This window comes from Anopheles bellator, chromosome 1, assembly GCF_943735745.2.
Source record: "Anopheles bellator chromosome 1, idAnoBellAS_SP24_06.2, whole genome shotgun sequence".
Lineage (NCBI taxonomy): Eukaryota > Metazoa > Arthropoda > Insecta > Diptera > Culicidae > Anopheles > Anopheles bellator.
In genome coordinates this window covers 44,886,050-44,903,825 of record NC_071285.1, presented here as the reverse complement: position 1 = coordinate 44,903,825, position 17,776 = coordinate 44,886,050, and the positions used below count along the sequence as shown (strand labels likewise).

At 48.3% G+C, this 17,776-nt stretch overlaps 1 protein-coding gene across 1 annotated transcript in view; it reads left to right on the top strand.

Moving 5' to 3' along the window:
* Positions 1 to 17,561, top strand: part of LOC131207929 (potassium voltage-gated channel protein Shab) — a 31,544-nt gene extending 13,983 nt beyond the window's left edge. Inside the window, exons 4-12 of the mRNA XM_058200568.1 lie at positions 5,641 to 5,783; positions 5,861 to 6,037; positions 6,725 to 6,751; positions 7,775 to 7,888; positions 13,618 to 14,653; positions 15,587 to 15,747; positions 16,627 to 16,909; positions 16,981 to 17,162; positions 17,230 to 17,561. Of these exons, the coding sequence (XP_058056551.1) occupies positions 5,641 to 5,783; positions 5,861 to 6,037; positions 6,725 to 6,751; positions 7,775 to 7,888; positions 13,618 to 14,653; positions 15,587 to 15,747; positions 16,627 to 16,909; positions 16,981 to 17,159 (2,120 nt within the window). The 3' untranslated portion in view covers positions 17,160 to 17,162; positions 17,230 to 17,561. The remainder of the gene's footprint in view (positions 1 to 5,640; positions 5,784 to 5,860; positions 6,038 to 6,724; positions 6,752 to 7,774; positions 7,889 to 13,617; positions 14,654 to 15,586; positions 15,748 to 16,626; positions 16,910 to 16,980; positions 17,163 to 17,229) is intronic.
* The last annotated feature ends 215 nt before the right edge of the window (positions 17,562 to 17,776 follow it).

Genomic DNA, 17,776 nt, shown 5'->3' with positions numbered 1-17,776 from the left:
GGTCCCCAATATACGACACCGGCACGCCGAATGTGACCTGGATTCGAAGTCGTCCATCGTCCGGGCTTCAGTGTTGGTATTTGGTTTTTCATAACCGAGCTCAACCTTGGCATCATAACCGACTGGGTTTAATTCACTGTAAAACGGTAACTCAAAAAAGGTTGCATTGCATATTCATTTGGTGCTGTTACAGCACGAGGTTCGGTTTGATTTCCAAATTTATTTCCACACTTTAGCGAACGTCATATGAAACGTTAGCAACGTCCGGAAATAAATTGTTCCCTCTAGAACCGTCATGGACCATGGAGGCATGGAGTTTGCACCGTTTCGTTGCCGAGTGTCATATTTATTAATTGACCTAAATTAAATATGAGGAGGAGAAGATGGTTCCTAGAGCTTTCAAGGGCAGTCCCTTTATGGTCTGATGTACTGTACTGCTTACAAAATACCGTACACTGCTTCACTTAAACAGAAAAGTCTCGAGAGAGGGCTTAGAGAGGGTCATACTGGCGTAATGTAGGAAGATATTGCTCAATATATTTAATATTTTGTCGAATTTATTTAAAAAATGCTCGATCGAGCCTCAGAATTGCGAATTCTTCCATAGTTACTACAATGTCAATTGAAACGTACAGATTGCCGCGTCGTACTTAGTTCTGCTTAAGACACTACTTAAGATTCATATTACAAACAGCCTCACCCTGCGGTAATGTAAGAAACTGTATGAACTGTACCTTAATCAAAAGCGTCAAACGAATTCGATTCGGGAGCAAAGAAAACCACGAGCCAAAGAAGTCGATCGGATGAGTATGGATCCCTCCAAAAAGACGTGCACAATACAAAACTACAAACACCAGCAATATTTTTGACACATCAATCAAAAGATTTCGTTTGCGTTGTTTCTGTTTTTGTTGCGAACCCCCCATTTTTCCGATCCACGGGTAACGAGCGATTGTGACCCTCCCGTTACTGGTCACCTCTAGTTCTTACTCATCGCTAGTCACAAGCCAAAATAGTTGATTTGTTAGCATTTTCAGTAGCTGTTGAGTGTTGATTTTTGAACTGGAGTAAACATCAAAAGAAACGCCGGTTTTCATTCCACAATTTATCTGCACCGATACCGGTTGGGCGAGCACATTTTCTTATTCGTTCCCGTTTGTTTACTGTTAGCTATTGTGCCAAATTGCCCAGAACACCACTCGATCATCGCGTTTCCGGCGGCTTTTCCGTTTCAGTTACATAAAATGCCGACATTTATTAGATTTGGCCGTTGCCCTCTTCATTAGAGTTCTTTTTTTGGTTTGCTTTCTGATTTCCATCAGCTTTGAATAGCACGATGAAACACATAATTCGATGGCCGAAACCCGCTCTCTCTCTCTCTCTCTTTCGTTCGCTCGTTCCTTATCACTCTGCCTCATAGACGCTTAATTACTGCGAAATGATTAGCAATATTGACTGCTTTTGCCACCCCCTGTACAGATAGCATAATTCAGCTGTCCGTAGAAAGAAACTACGAATCACGGCTGGTTCATTAATTGGCTCGAGAAGGAAATTAAACCACCCAACTGTCCGCCCAGGACGATTGTGATAAACAATAGACGTAATAGCGCTCACCAAAAGTGAGAAGATAGTGCCGTAAACAAAAACCAAGACACATAAAAAATCAGCGACCACCGATGAAAGAACTTAATGCTATAGGCGCTAACAGTTGAAGAGAAAACAAATATTGCTGGTCGTTTAAAGCCAAAAGTCGTTTAAATTTCTTCGTCTAGCCGCTCAAAGAGACCGATTATGTTTAAGCTAATTTTGTTGCAAAGTATCTATGCTCAGTTGACATGAAATGTAACGTTCTCAACGAGCAAGTAGTTCCGTACTTCGTGCACCATTTAAACCGAAGCTAAGTGCTGTTCGCTGTTCCTGCTGCCATCCAGTAGTGGTTTCTGGCGCAAAGCAAAAGGCTTACCATTAAGGTAGCTGCTCGCAACAGTGGACTCGGTAGGATGCAATAGATCCTTTGCTTAGTTTGTACCTCCGGCGCCGGGTACCGGTGCGGCAGTGAATGGTCGTGATCTGTTGAAAGCTCAATAATGACCAAAGAAGGCAACACGATCAGTGACCAAATGACTGACTTGCCTGCTCGCTCGACTTCCCTTATCCCTTATCGTTCGTCCACTCAGGTGAGCAGAGTGATCTGATGGAGTCACCGGTCGAGTCACTGCTGGCGACACCGGTCGCGGCCCGACGCCGTCAGCCGCCGCTTTCGTCCCGGTTGGCCGAGCTAAACGAGGAGCTGCGCACGGAGTCGGCCAGCATGATGATGAACAACTTCACCGTCGATGGGCAGGATTTCGTCAGATAACCTCAGCACGGTCACATCCACCCGGCAGCCTACGGCGTCGACCCCGGCTATGCTAAGAAAATGCCACTACTATCGCTACTATTATTACTACTACAACTATTACCACTACTAATGCTTCAATCGCAACCACACTCAATCCTACAATCACCGGGAAGCGCCACGGGCTACGTTACTAAAGGAACTGCGCAGAACCTGCTTACTAACCGCGCACTGTCACAGTGATATATTTAGTAAATGGACAATTTTTATGGACAACTATCAATTTACGATAAGCCGCCTAACGCTACCGAGCCCCCAGCAACACAATCACAACGGCAATGCTGTATATTTCGAATCCCCCAGGGGGAGGGTGCAACATTTTTAATGTACATTTGCTTGCCCGATCGCACAGCAGGACGCGACAGTTCGCTCCCAAATCCCGGCCGTTTGAAATGCTCCAACTTTTAGCAAAACAGAAAGCTTAGGGAGAATTCTCGTGCCCACGACATCCTTTCCATATCAATCCCGTAGCCAGCCACTCGGTAGTGATCGGTCGCGGATGTCAGCCAAGATCATGTTAAGGAAAACCGACCAAAGGGTGCACAACGGCAACGGCATGACGGGTTGACGTTTTTATCCAAAATAAGCTGCAAAAGTACTGCAAAAAGGGCTAGTGAAAACCAAACGATGAAACAAAAAATCAAACATGTAACACAGTTTGGCATTTGAAGAGGCCGAACAGGGAGTCGAACAATCGCTGTAGTTAGGAACTGAAGCCGTGAGTTTACGTTCTACCAAAACTTCAGCTTCTGGTACAAGCTCCGGTTTTATTATCAGCTCGCTAAACACTTTGAGAATCCTTTGAGAGGGCTAGAAAGTCGCATGAGTTAGGACTTTACAATTTACTTTCGGTCTTTATTTCAATCACACGAACCATGTCACATCAGGATTTTTGGGCGAATGGACGAAATTGAAAGGCCCATATCACTCATCGTTCGTGCACCAAGCACTGCGCACCCGTGATCCTCCAAATGGCCGGAAACAAACAGTGTAGACTAGCGATAGGGAACCAACCAACGAAACAATCATAAATTTCAGGAAAGGCACCAAACATTGAAGCCCCCATCAGTGAAGCCTCGCGTCAACTGTGTAAAAGAGCTGTAGAACAGATAACACCGTTCAAGCGGAAGCGTTTTGTAGCCGGAATTGGTTTGGCAAAATCGGGTTTTCGGTGTTTGGTTGTAATTTTCACGTTTCAATCGCATTGAGGGCGCATATTAGCGTACCGTGGGCTTGTGAGCAAAAAGTACTGATGTTTTCGCGAATGTTGTTGTACAAGGTAGATTTATTAAGACACGCGCAGACAGGGACCGCGGAACGCGAATATTTGATAGAAATGTTCAGCTTTGGGTGTATTTTGGCTTTTGATAAAAAGGGACAACAATCTTAAAACGATACAAATTGTGTTTAGAAACGAACCGTAAAAAAAACACACGTTTCGAAGAAGACTGCTGGCGGCGCTGGGCTTAGGGGAACCGACAACGTAATGTGCTCGTGTGAATGTGCTTATTAAGATTAACTCACTATACAAAACTGCAGGAAGGAACTGCTTCAACGGAGCGGCACTAGAAGGCACATTTTATGTGTAATCAAGCTTATGCAACACATGCTGTGGTTCGAATCACTATTCCAAAGGTTAAGGGCCAACTCCGACCGTCACCGTCCAAATGAGCACAGGATAGTTAAACCCGTTTCGCTTCTTGATCGTTCACCAAAGCAATGGAGGCGTAGAAATAGTATGTTTGTTTAACGATGTTCAACAACGATGTGTCGCTTGAGAATCTGAATTCAAAAGAGACAAAGTAAAGGATCCAATTCGGACAAAAACAGTGCCCTTTTAGTTCATAATTCAATTTAGGTTGAATAACATTAAAGCTAGCTTAAATGTAACGATATCTTATCATGAGTTACACCATTAAGGAAGCTCGAACAACTCACGATCGAAAAAAAAAAACTTTTGATCGACTCAAGTTTGCTTTTACTGGCGACGTTAGTACTAAAACTCAATCGTAACGCTCTTTCGCTCTTATAAACTAGCCACTTACTAGCCTCTTACTATTAACGTACACTTTTAAATCCATTCCAACTTGAACTACTCACCTCCGTCTCCGTCGATACGAACATTGACAAACATCGAAAAGCCTTTTTAGGAACACAAACCGTTCAATTGTTTTGCATTCACTGTGAAAATAGTATTTTCTCTGTTCGGAGGACGAGCAACCGTTCCTCACCTATTTGCCACGGATTATGCTTTAGATTAACCGCGTGCGTTCATTAAGTACCATTGTGGAGCCTATTGGTTAGCGTTTGGCTATGCTGCGTTGCGTTACATCTTCGGCGGTAGAGAGACCGAAATACGTTACTTAATTATCAAAAGTACAGTGCGAGTGCGAAAATGCGAATGCGCTTGGTTATTATGGTGGTTGTTCGTTACAAATAGGCTGTTAAACATTTGTGTGATTGGATTTACCTTTCACGTAGCGCGTATGGAAATATCGTTGAAATAAACTAAATCGAATAAAAGTCAATGAACATTTTGAAAAGAAAATCCAAAAACACCAAACGAAGAAATAATTTCACGTTCTGTTCGCTCGGTTTCGCTTTTGTGGCGGTAGCAAAGTTAAGGCCTTCATTTTGAGTCGTCCTAATTTTTATTTTCTAACTTGCAGCATTTTTAACGCTTCTGCGCAACTGTCCTTTCGGGCAAAGTTTACAGATCTTTTGTTTCCAACCAAACAATTGAGTCGCATTTGATTTATGGCACCTACCGCCTGATTTGTGACTTCTTAAGTATTTAGCTTACTATCAGGACGAATGGCAGTTTTAATAACAACTTACTGCTTGCTGCATTTGCCCCGATTATATTTTCAAGAATTGTATACACCGACCACCATCAGCACTTTTAGCTCACAGAAACACGAAGTTACTGCAAGTGTCACTGTTTGTTCTATCAAATCGAGCAAACACCAGAGCAGCGTAAAATGACAGTTTCTTACAGCAGCACTGAAAGATGAAAGATTGGTTGGTACTAACGATGCTAAACGTTGCTAAACTAGGGACACTTGCTTCCCGTCCATTGATGTGTGTATGTGTGTGCGTGTGTTTGTATGTGTGTAAGTATGGTGTTCACGGGCACCGCGAGCCTTCGAAGACGTGCGTGCTGCGTTCCGTGTCCAAGAGATGGATGGTGTTCTGTCGATTGATGGCTGCGATTTTACCTATTGCTCTATGTTCCGGTGTAGGTCATAACCTGTCGGTAGCGGACGGGAACAGCACGGAGGAGGGCGATTCGGTTAGTGGTGGCCGCAATCCCGCCATGACCGGCGTGGGTTGCTACAAAAACTATAAACATTCCGCTGGTTCACGCAAACGAGTCAATTCACAGGTGCGTCCGTGGGGAGCCATTCTTCAACCGTTTGTCGATTTATGTCGACCATTCACTGGTCCTTATTCGCTTCACAGAACGATAGCTTCTCGCAGCCGATGGGTGTGTCGCTGGACAACGAAGCTGCCCCACCGTACAGCCCGTCGATGCAGCACCACAACATGATGCTGGACATGGATGCGAACGAGGAGCAGCAGTTGATCATTCAGGACACGCCCCAGCACGAGCCACCGATCATGATGGCGACCAGAGCGGTATGTTTTAACGATCCACCCCACACGCCGGTGCGTCATTAACTCCCTTCTCTCCCGTGACGCTTGATGCCCGACGCAGCGCCCATTCATTAGCCCATTCGAGAGCGTCCATCCACTTTTGTGCAATACTTTCCTCCTATTCCCCCGATATCGCATTCTCGTTTCGTTCAGTTCAATGTTCACTGTTGTATTCGAAGGTTTATGTTTCCGTTTCATAGCTACTAACCCGCTTGGCAATCGCAATCGTCACACAATAGAGCCGTCTTTTGCTTAGCTCCCCATAGAATGTAGGCCCCACTTCCACCGGATTCGATGCGTTTCCGCTTAACGATTGGAGTTACAGAACCAAAACAAAAAACGCGGCAAACTGAGCCAAACCTTACACCCCATCCGTCATCCGGCAGCACCCGGTTCATGTGTGTTCGTTTGTGGTTCTCGTTTGCTGCGACCTGACCAGATGAAGTGTTGTGCACGGTCACCATGTCACCCAAAAGCATTGAAAGTGAAATGAAAATTAAGACCACCACAATCGGAAGTCCCACAACATCTCGCTGAACTCGCTGAATGTCCTCTACAGTGCATCTTCGCTTCAGCCCGGACCTTCACATTCCTTCTCACCCATGTTTGTTGACTGTAAATAAATGACAACGTATCGTATCCTCCTTCCGATCAACTTTCTTATTCTAGTACTACAACAATCAATGGAGCCACGAGGTATTACTAACAATTCTCTTAACTATCGTTGCCAATTTTACATTTTCTGCCCAAAACGCAACTCTGAGGCAAACCTGTCTCCTTGTAACTAAAACACGATTTGAGACTATTTTTCTCATTCGCAATTTTTCGGTTCGCCCGTTTGCCCGTTTTGCAACACGAATGGTCTGGCCAGGCCAAATCGCTTCGTTTTTGCTTTCCGTATCAGTTTCAGCATCAAGCGCCGACACCGATCCCCCGATCCTCGATCGCTTCGTACGTTCGGTGGTTCGGCGAATAACTGATCGCTAAATGTGCACCGAATGTAGCGAGTATTTGCATGCTCTTTTTTGGCAGCACGTGTTGTGTTAAATGCTTTTAAGTTTTGACCCTGCAGCTTTCCGCATTAACACTAGCCACAAATGCAGCAGATAAAGATGAACTATTCGACCAGCTGTTAATATCTTAGAAAATGAATATTAAATTGTTTAAATTGTAAAACAATCATCTGTTTGTTGCATAAAGCATAATTACAAGCATAATTATTTTGCAGATGAAACATTCGATATAAACGCCAGTATGTGGCACTCAATTTTGCTTCGTTGCACCGATGGAGACGCATGGTGCTTTGAAGGAGGCGCATGGTGTTTCACGTTTTCGATGCTTACAATGAACGATCTTCGTTTCGGTAGGATAGTAGCACTTGGTTTTTAAGGGTCCGTTTCGTTTGTATTGCGTTACTGTTTACTTTCACCGTTGTTCGCCTAAGCCCAAGGCAGCTCATTTCACTTCACCGCACTTGTGTCGCTAATGTTTCTCTTTGTGACCACACCGCAGGTTCACCACCGTTCTGCATTTGGTTTCTTACTACACACTCACAATCGTCAAATTATTCTTACGTTTCCGTTTCGTTTCTCTCCGGCCCAATCTAATTCTAAATAATGTGTTGCGGGACACGCTTTCGCGGAACACCTTTTTCCAAAACTACCGCCACTCATCCGCGTTTGCGATCGCACCCCATGTAACCCATCGGAATCGTTCTAGGAAGTAGAAGAACTGCGGCGACAGGTTGCACTAGAAACTTCCTCCACCAGCAAGCGGGACAAATCCGATGCCGAACTGCCATCCGAGTTTGAGTGTTGCTTTTGCACGTCAAAGGTATATTTGCGTTCCAGCTACCGAACCCACCACTACTAGCCCCGCTAGCATTCTGTTTGCGCCGTTACGGGTGTTTTATGTTGTCGTATCATTACTTTCGATAGCCAGGAGGTTGGGGATAACAAAAAAGTCTACACGGGATCATACGCCACGCCGGGGTGAAGACGCACACGAAACACAGCCCGGCACCGTTCACGCATCGGCAACAAACCGTCGAAACTATTGAAACATCAACCGAAGGGCATCCACAATCGGCCAGATCCTGCGCTGGCAGTCTTGGTGCATTGATTGGCCCAACCGGTGCTACGCTCCTTTTCGCTATCAGCAACCCGTGTCTCACCCAACCCCCTTAGAAGCCCACTCACCGTTCCGTGAGACACTAGCGACAAGCGGATAATTTGTAGCTAATTTCACATCACACGCCCTCCGCAGCACCCCTAGAGAGTAGTTGTGTTTCTTCACGAGCCACTAAACTGGGGCCACCGCAAGGCACTGGGTCCGCCTGGATGTGGCACATTAGCACCGACGACTTAAATCACTTCCGGTTCTACCCTACGGCAAAGAGTGTCCATAACTATTGACTCCGGAGAACTCCCCGGACCCGAACACAGTTTTGAGAGCACGTTGCCGTGACTTTGCACAGTTCACCGATGTTCCTGCGAAACAGCGGCAAACGCCTACGAGACACCCACACGCAGACAGGGCGGGTGATATAAATGGAGCCACCTTCTCCGTCTGACGTCACGCTGCTATTTATTTCCTGATAAGCCGCACCCACCGCGCCAAGCTTGGGATGTTTTATTTTATTCCACCTTTCTCCCGGTTTGCCTCGCGAGATGCCATTGTCATTCACCTTTCCTGGGGGTTTCCTCTATCTATTCGGCCCGGGGCTTCCCTGATTCTGATGGGCCGGCCCGTAGGTGTGCGTAACGCGGCGAAACGAGGAAAGAAACCAAATTACCACGCTATTAGCATAAATTGATGTTATAATTTTCCGTGCCCCAAAATGGACTTCGGTTGCTCCCACGAGTCCCACTCCTTTCTCTCGCTCTTTGTCTCTTTCCCTCTGGGCCTATTTTCGTGTTATCTTTCAAATTCCCATCGTGCCTCTCCCATTGCTTCCCGTGAGTCAAGAATGACACAAATGTGGGGGGCTTCGCGTAGGAAAGTTCAACCCCGAAGGCGTCTGTCTATCGCCCACTTGCGCTCCAGTCCCGTCCACCGTGACTCCTGGGTGACATATCCCAGGCTTTCCTACTTTTGTTGCCAGAACTGTCATTCCTTGGCAGCGCTTCCGGTTCCCCGTCGGCACCGGCCGAGCGGTTCATTAGGAACCACAGGCCACCAACGTTCGTTTTCGTGCCCACCAACGCCTGTTTCGAGCAGTAGAGAAAGCAATTAGGGCCAGGACTCTGGCCAGACAGGTTTGTAGGAAACATGAAAATGGAAGGACCAGGAAGAGTAAAATTGACTCCATCGCATAGAAAAAGGCTAGAAATCAGTAGCCATCAAGAAAGAGTCGAGAGCAACACTTTCTAACACATCCTTCAGAAGAAAATCAACATCCCAGAAATTGGCTTAAGCGGCAGACTGACTTCGCTTCTGGCTGGCTCTATTGCTTTCGACACAGTACTACTACTACCACTTACAGCATTAAACTGTTTGAAACCTATCATACATATACACACATAAAAGAGTTGGGTTTTTAGTTGTGTCCTAAGCCATCGTTTGTCCTGCTTCCGTTCCAGTTCGACAACCATGCGGCACCATCTGCTTGTGTTCCATTCCTGTCCAACCCACCCCCACTGTTTCACTGTTGTCCTTTTTAGCGTTCCTAATTTGGTTTTGTTTTTACTTTAATTTTTGGTCAAACTTTTCTCTCCACCACACTCATCGAACACTTTACGCACACACGCAAACACACGCAAACCGTTGCCATGGCGCACGATACTCACGAAACAGTGCTACTACGATTGCGAGGACTACTATGGGTTCCCCTCGAGCTCGCACTACTACACGGCCCACCAGCCACCCTACGATCCACCACCACCACCAGTAGTGCACCACCACACTAAACCGTACCGATCGAACCACATTACTACCAATTCGCAGAGTCCGCAGCAGTGCCACAGCGAGTGTATTCCACTGCGATCGAAGAGCGTATGACAGTTGCTGCACCCTCGGGCCCCGGCGCGTTCGCGCTCGTTCGAGGGGCGCCGCGGTGCCAGCCAAGGCAAGGAGGCCGAGATAGAGCTGTAGGAAGGGAGAGAGGCTAGGAGTAGCGCCGACGGCTGTCCGTCACTGTCACCGGACGCCACCGCCGCCGTCGGAAGCTCTCTCGCGTCTGGAGCGTGCCCGTCGTCCCTGCTGTCGAGATTTGTAAAGAAAGGTCCTTCTGTGGGAGAAAAATAAATTAGAACACGAACATGTAAAACGATGAAGCGTTCGGGCAGGAGATCTTATCTGTCCTGCCATGCCCCTGTCCATTCTGGTCTCTGGTCTCTCTGTGTGTTTCCGGTGGGCAGAAGAGATCTTAAGGCACTCGCTCCCTGCCTGAACTGATCTCGTAATCCCCCCGACGTTGAGTATAGTTCCTGCTGGTGATCGGCAGGAGAGGACTCGTTTGAGCTTGAGCTTGACACAGGTGAGTCCTCCGGGAGGGCCGGAAAAGACCGGCTCTACGGCCCCGCGTGTGTCCCCCCCTTTTCCTTTACTCTCCGCTGCCGCTAAACCGCTTCCACACACTGTTGCAGTCCCTTCTAACACACACGCATACACACTTGGCAACAGGTTGCGGGTGCACCGGGTTTCGACCTGACCTTCGACACGGTCGAATTCCGGTTCCGGATTGCAACAGAGTCGTAACCACCGCGCCACCGTCCTTTGTGGCTTACCTCACCGAACACCTATCCTGGACCTCCAGCTAACCAGTGTGTAACACGTGTGCGGTGTGTGTGCTTTGACCAACGAATACCACGTAACCCGCCGAACTTGGCCAGCCTTGGCAGCTTTTCTTCAGTGTCCTGCGGTTAGCGCTTTCACCATCAATCATCTTCCGGCTGTGTGCTGTGTGTTCTGTGCCGTTCCATGTCACGCTCGCCACTAATGTGTCCTAACTCCACCGCCGTGGCCAGGAACTCCACCGTCGTGGTTAGGTTAGAGTGATCAAAACCCACCGCAAGGGTTAATTTCAAGCATAATTTAATAATTTTCCATTCTAATCAAACCAAATCGTAACAGCAATACACGGCAAATTAGCAATTTCCGGTGGCTATTCGTAAGAAAATGTGGGAACGACAGGACTATTTTCCTGTCAACCGACTCATCAAGGCCACTCAGTAGCAGTAAGCTTTTGCAGTCGGTCGGTAGGTCTCCTTAGGTCTCCTCGTTAGAACCACTTCGACGAAAGCTCTTGAGTGATTACATTTTTTTTGTAGCCAACAGCATCCGGCCAGTCGGAGAACACCGGGAATGCGAATGAAATTTACATGTGCAAATAGTATAGATATAGAAAAACAAACCGTAGGTAAAAACACCCTCACATGACAAATGGCCACCACCATATGTGGTCGGCCGGAGTTGTATGAAAAATTGATTTCGAAAGAGAGCTGTGTGCGAAAAGTATGGGATTTTTTGTATCGAAAACCTAACAATATGAGGGAAACAATACGGTAGACACTGTGCCCGTCGACACTCGGGTGAAAGGACGACACCGGCTTCCGGGGCTTTCGGTGCCGACAGGCGTGTGTTGTTTGTTTAGTGCAAACGCAGCGCCAGGACACGTTCGGGGGGGGCACAACAATTCATCAATTTCATTAGCCACGAATGTGACCCATTTTTTGTGCTTGGATCTTTCCGAGGGAGAAAGATGTGGGCAAAACAAAACGGAAGTGCGGTAGGTGCCTGGGCCATCCTAGGCGTCGCTCTCCGATTGGTTTCGGTCGGTCGGTGCGCAACGCGCAGGATAGTAAATGTTGATCCATAAATAACGGATTGTTGACAACACCGAGTACACACGCGACCGCACGCACACACCGGGGAACTTTCTTGGGGCGCAGATCCTTGTCCCGGCCAGGCCGTCGCCGCCTTATCGGTGCCCCCTAACTTTATCCTTGGGCAGCGATAAAACTTTTTCCACCCCCGGGGACTTTGCGCGGATCGCCTTTCCCATTTATCCGTCAGTGGCTAGAACTAGAATTGCTAGTTCCATGGGCCACCACCACCAAGGACTAGATACGGCGCCGTGACGTCAGCGGGGCACTTCATAGTGCCATAGGACCAACACCCTTACTGCACCCTTACTGCCACACCCGGATTCCTGGTTCCGTAGCAGGCAGGATGGATGATGGTTATGTTGTTGTTTAGCACTTTTCATTCATTTCGCTACTTTCGCCCCATTCGACCTCGTCGTCGTCCTCGCCGCCGTGGGTTGGAATTTCCGTCGACCCGAGTGGACCTAGACCTAGACCGGAAATTTATAGCACTCAGGTAGCACGGGTAGATAAACAGAAAAGTAAACAGTGAGCCGTACCGCCGCGCACCTTCTTGACCGGGTCCGAGGAACGAGCTGACGTAGATGGAGCGTGACCCACCGAGTGTGGGGTGCATTCGGCTCTACGGTGGCCGTATTTAATATTTAAGCAGCGAGATTGAGTTTGAATTTTCAAGCGATACCAGAAACCTGTTAGTTCGACCAAAAAATTGGGGTTAAAGGAGACGGGTTCACCTTCAACCCGGGTTGTGAATAAAGCATACTCTAGAGCTACTGCCAAGCTCATCCATCATTATCCATTCAAAGGCATTACCAATTCTCGACAGACCTAATTGGCATTATTTGTAATAGCGTTAAGTTGTATTATCCACACCTATTTGACACTTATGAGCGATAGTTGTACATTCGAGCTGTACATATAGACCGGCGGTAGGTTGCGGTCAGGTTGTACCATACTAGAAGGCCTAAGTTGATTCTCAAAACCCCCTGACCGGTTGCGCCAACAACCAGTGTACATATCGTATTGTAAAATGCGTGATCTTTCGCCACTTTCGCGATTCGCGAGTTTTTCGCTCTCTCTCTCTTCATCTACCGTGCTGTACCTTTCCTTCTTCTGCTACAAAGTATCCGCTTGTGTGACCTTTCGCCGTTAAGAAACCCCCACAAACACATCCACAAATCGGTGCCCGTTGTACCCATTAAGTTGCGCGTCCTTTTCGTGTGCGTCTTTTTTGTGAGCGTGTGTTTCGTTCCGTGTGCCGTTTGTTTGTGTGCGTGCCCGTTTACAACATCGAACCAACCCGGTTGGGTTGGGATCGGATCGGCCATCAATCGTAATTTATACCGTTTTTTTTTTTTTTGGGGGGGAGCTTTTTGTTCGAATTGTTGCTGTTCTGTTTCTGCGTTTGCCTCGAAAAGCCCTCGAAAAGCTAGGGACGGCCACGGCTTGGACCTTGGGGTTTTGGTGTGATTGTTTTTTTAAAGATTTGAAGCCGGAAAACATGGGTGCTAACACGGATTAACTAACAAAGAAAAGGGAAAACCAATCAGACATTATTTGGTTTAGGTTTTGTTTTTTAAATTAAAATTTTCTCATTTCTTTTAAAGTCCTCTGGCAAAATTAACTATCCACTCGTGTGTATCTGTGTGTTTGCGTGTGCATCACTACAAACTGACTAACGGCTCTTTTGAATGCTTTGTCCTCCCCCCGCCGCTCATATTTTGCCCGACACTGAAGGAGTACAAAGAGTTCATCGACGCCGAAGGTCTGATGCCACTTCCAACGTCCGACTTCCACACGACCGTGTGCATGGAAATGCGCATGCTGAGGAACAGCATGAACAACAACTGTATCGCCCCGACGGCGCAGCTCGGCCCCAGCACGATTTCGTACCCGTTCCCCTACATGGACACACCCATCAAGCACGCCGGAAGCTACGGTCCCGCCGGGAACGGTGGCGCCGGGAACGGTGGCACCCACAACAATGGCAACGGCGGTGCCGGTGGCGCCACCGTCAACGGCGGCAGCTTCATCACCAGCAACAGCAACAACGGCGACCTGGCCAGCGTGGACAGCTCCGACACGTACGCCAGCTGCCAAACGCATCCATTCCTGTCGCAGGCCGACCTCACCTCGGACATTGTAGATATGTCATTCGACTTAGATACGCTAGATACGAACAATTTGTACATAAACCCGCTAGAGAAGGACCAGAAGCAGCAGCAGCAGCTGCAACAGCAACAGTACCACCACCAGTTGCTGCTGCTCCAGCAGCGGCCCTCGACGGCCACCGGCGAGCGAGGCCCCGCGCGGGCGCAGGTGAAGAAGAGTGCTTCCGGTGACACGGCGTTGCGCAGTTTGGGTGCGAGCCCGATGGACGACGAGTACCGCCAGTTCCAGACCGCGTTTGACACGGCCGACCGCGGCAGTCACGTCAGTCTGAACGAAACGCCCGTGCCTAAGCATCGCAAGACCCGCTTCCAGCAGCAAAGTTCCGGCGGTGCCAGCGCCTCGGCCACAGCCTCGACGGTCGGTCGACCGAAAACGCGCTTCGAAAACCTCAAGTCCTCCATCGAAAGCCTGGAGGATGCGGTGGCGACCAGCGCTAGTGGTGGTGGCAGCGGCGGTGGTGGCGGTGGTCAGCTGGCCAGTGGAAGTGGATCCGGAAGCAAAAAGTCACGCCGATCGTCCTTCATGCCCGCCAAGAGTCTCGCGTCGGCGACGAAGCTGATCAATCAGCATCTGTTCGGCATCCCGAATCCGGCACCGAAAGGTAAGTCCCGACAGTCGACCATTTGGCCGAGATCGAGTCGATCAGTCAACCTGTGAAATCGAATGTGTCGAATCGGGCCCGCAACTTCCGAAAACTGAACCACCATCTGAAACACTTCCATTTCAATACACTTAACCACAACATTTGACCGCCATTTTCCACTACTCCGCTTCTGTGACGAACGAACAGTCATAAAGTCTACTCGGACCAATATCCTTTTAAAACTTAACCACAAAAAAGGCTACTTTGTGACTGCTTGTTCTGGAGCCTCATTAACACACACATACACACTGCCACTACACTTCAGTCAGACACTGTCGATGTTATTATGTACTGTTCTATGTTTTCGATGTCATCGAGAAGTTACTTAACGACAAGGCCCCATTGGCCATTGGGCTCCCCATCGTTAAGGCTGCTTTAACGAAACGATAAGCAAACGATAGAAAAGCAAGCCCCGGTTTGTAACGAACGCATTGGCAATCGTGTTGTTTCGAGATTTGTTGTTTGTTTACGTTAACTGTTAATGTTCGCTTCTGCTGCTTCGTTGGTTCCGAAGCTAGCCCGGTAACACTCCAACTGTTCATATCTTCTCGTCTAGCTTCGTACCAAAGTGTGTTGTTGCGTATTTCTTTAACCTTTTTTTGAGCTCTTTCCATTTTCGCTCTTCCGTTCTCGCAAAGCCAACGATGCTCCAAATTTGGGTACCAACTTTGGGGGACCGAGAGTAACGAGAAAACCCGGGATTAGTTACCTTGAGTTCTTTATGGTTTTCTTAATTTGATGTTTCTGGTTTACAGTGTACAGGAAACAAGTAGAACATGAACCACATGAGACAGAAAATAAAACTGGAAACATTTACCACTGAACCACATCACCCACCTTTCCGGCCTTCGAAGGGGAAAACGCTGACCACTAAATTGTCCTTATTCATAGATTCGCTAGAAACGTCACCTCAATTAGAAACACATCGAAGATCGAAATCGATCCTTAAAAACAAATCCGAAGCGTCGCGGCTTTTGTCCGATCCGGAAAGCGAACGGCTCCTGGCGGACAATATGTCCGGCTCCGGGGTCTCCGATAACGGTGCCAACATGGTAAATTTGCATTTTGACTCTACTCGTTTTGAATGACCTACCAATAATCGTTTCGTTTCGTTTCGTTTCTGGTTCCGAAAGCGGCCGTGTTTTGTTTTCCGTTTGTTACGCTCCTCACCTTTTCACCGAATGCCTCTCGATATGTTCTTCTCGTTCTTCCTGGGCAACCTGTGCAACCATATTCCATAGCTAGAGCTTTGTGCCGTTTTGTCTGCTCCTGTCTCTGTTCACCCTGTCCTGTTCAGTTTATATCTCGCTCTCTCTATCTCTCTCATTTCAAACTCCTCTGTCTATTGTTCTCCCTCTCCACGCTAGCTGTTTTGTATAAATACAATGTTACATTAGCCACGGACTTTAGAAAGTATTGAATAGAATGTTCATTTTCTAGCTCACAATAGTACAGCGGGACGGGAGCGGTATCTACTGGACCTTGGATTACCTTGGTAGCCAGTAAGCTCCACCTGCCCGTTTTTGTAACATACGAACCCGTTTTGTAAATATTATTTTGACCCTGTTTTGTAAATACAAGTTTCAGTGTCGATGCACAGAAAAGTGACACTGACTTCGCGAGATACCAACTTACGTTCCAATCCCTTCCCCAAAGCTCCCGCCGTATTGGTTGCCTAACAATGCGCTGTAATCCTTCCGTGTGTACATGTTTCCCCTCTTAACCTGTTGACTCGTTGCGTGCAAGTTGAATGTAAAGTGGCAAGAGACCTCTAGGCTCTCCGTTAGTTACTGTTAGCCTGTTAGTTCTAGTTACGAGCTAGTATTCTTTTCTCTAAGAACCCCACCAGAGGGCACAAACCACAAGACTGCGGCTAACGGTTACTTTGTTGTTGAACTCTACTTTCCATCCGGTTGGCTGGTCGGCGACAGGGGAGCGACTCAAATACTGATTACTCCGGCAGTACGATGATAGCCACCTCGGTGACGCCACTAGTCCAGCGGCACCGGCTGACGCACCAGCGATCGACGCCGGCATCGCTCGGTGCGTCCAGCAAGTCGCCCACCAGCAAATTCTCGCAACCCCGCTACTCGCAGGAAGAGGTCTCCCGACAGGGCAAACCGCAACTGACGCGCGGAGTCGGCATCGGCACGTACGTCGACCATCTGACCGGTGATCGGCGGCTGGACACCGGCACCAGGGAGAGCAGCACGGGTAAGCCAGGAAGTTCCACAGAGGGTACGTACACTTGCGTAACGACCGCCTCTCGCTCGGCACCGTTTCAGAGTCGGAAACTGCGTTCTCCACATATCTCGCCGTTAGCACGAGCAATAGCAATAAGGACAAGGCCTCGTTTGCGGGCAGCAGTCTAACGTCGAGCGACGAAAGCAAAACCACCACCAGCCGGGGTAACTCACTTGAAAACCATGGAGGCAGCAGCGGCTACGGAGCGTCATCGTCGTAGCAGGTCTGTCGTAGCTGTGCCAGCGCTAAAGGCTCATTTAATAACGGATTTTGTCCCTCCCCACAAACAGGAGCTCCCAGTATGAGGACAGGAACGTGGCGCAATAAGAAGATCGTAGACTTCATCTGCCAAATGAGATATCTTAGTAAGCAGGACACAATTCTTCGATGTAATGGGGAGCAGTCGGTGACAGTAAAGGAAGCTCCCACGAACACCTAGAACGAAACGAAACGCGGATCTTCTCCCCACATGACAGAGCAACGACTGAGTTATTGGAACCGGTGGCAACCGGAGCTGCGTAGAGCCGTAGCTATAGAGCAACTACTGATCGGAAGACGGAAGGCGAGGCATCGATTGGCTAGTGACGTCCAACGGTGGTGTCTCGATACACTCTATCAACGCACCGAGGCTCCGTGGTGCGGCGAACCTGTGGCTGTGGCACAACGCAAAAATAACCGGAAACAAAACACAAGCAAAAACTGCCCTCCAAACGAGAATTGTTGTAGCATCGGCGAGCATCTGTGCTATATAGCATGTAAGCGTGTGGCAATAGAGGCAACCAAAGCGGTTGCGGCGGTAGGTTATCAAGGTGGCCCCGGATGGCTACCGGAACACGA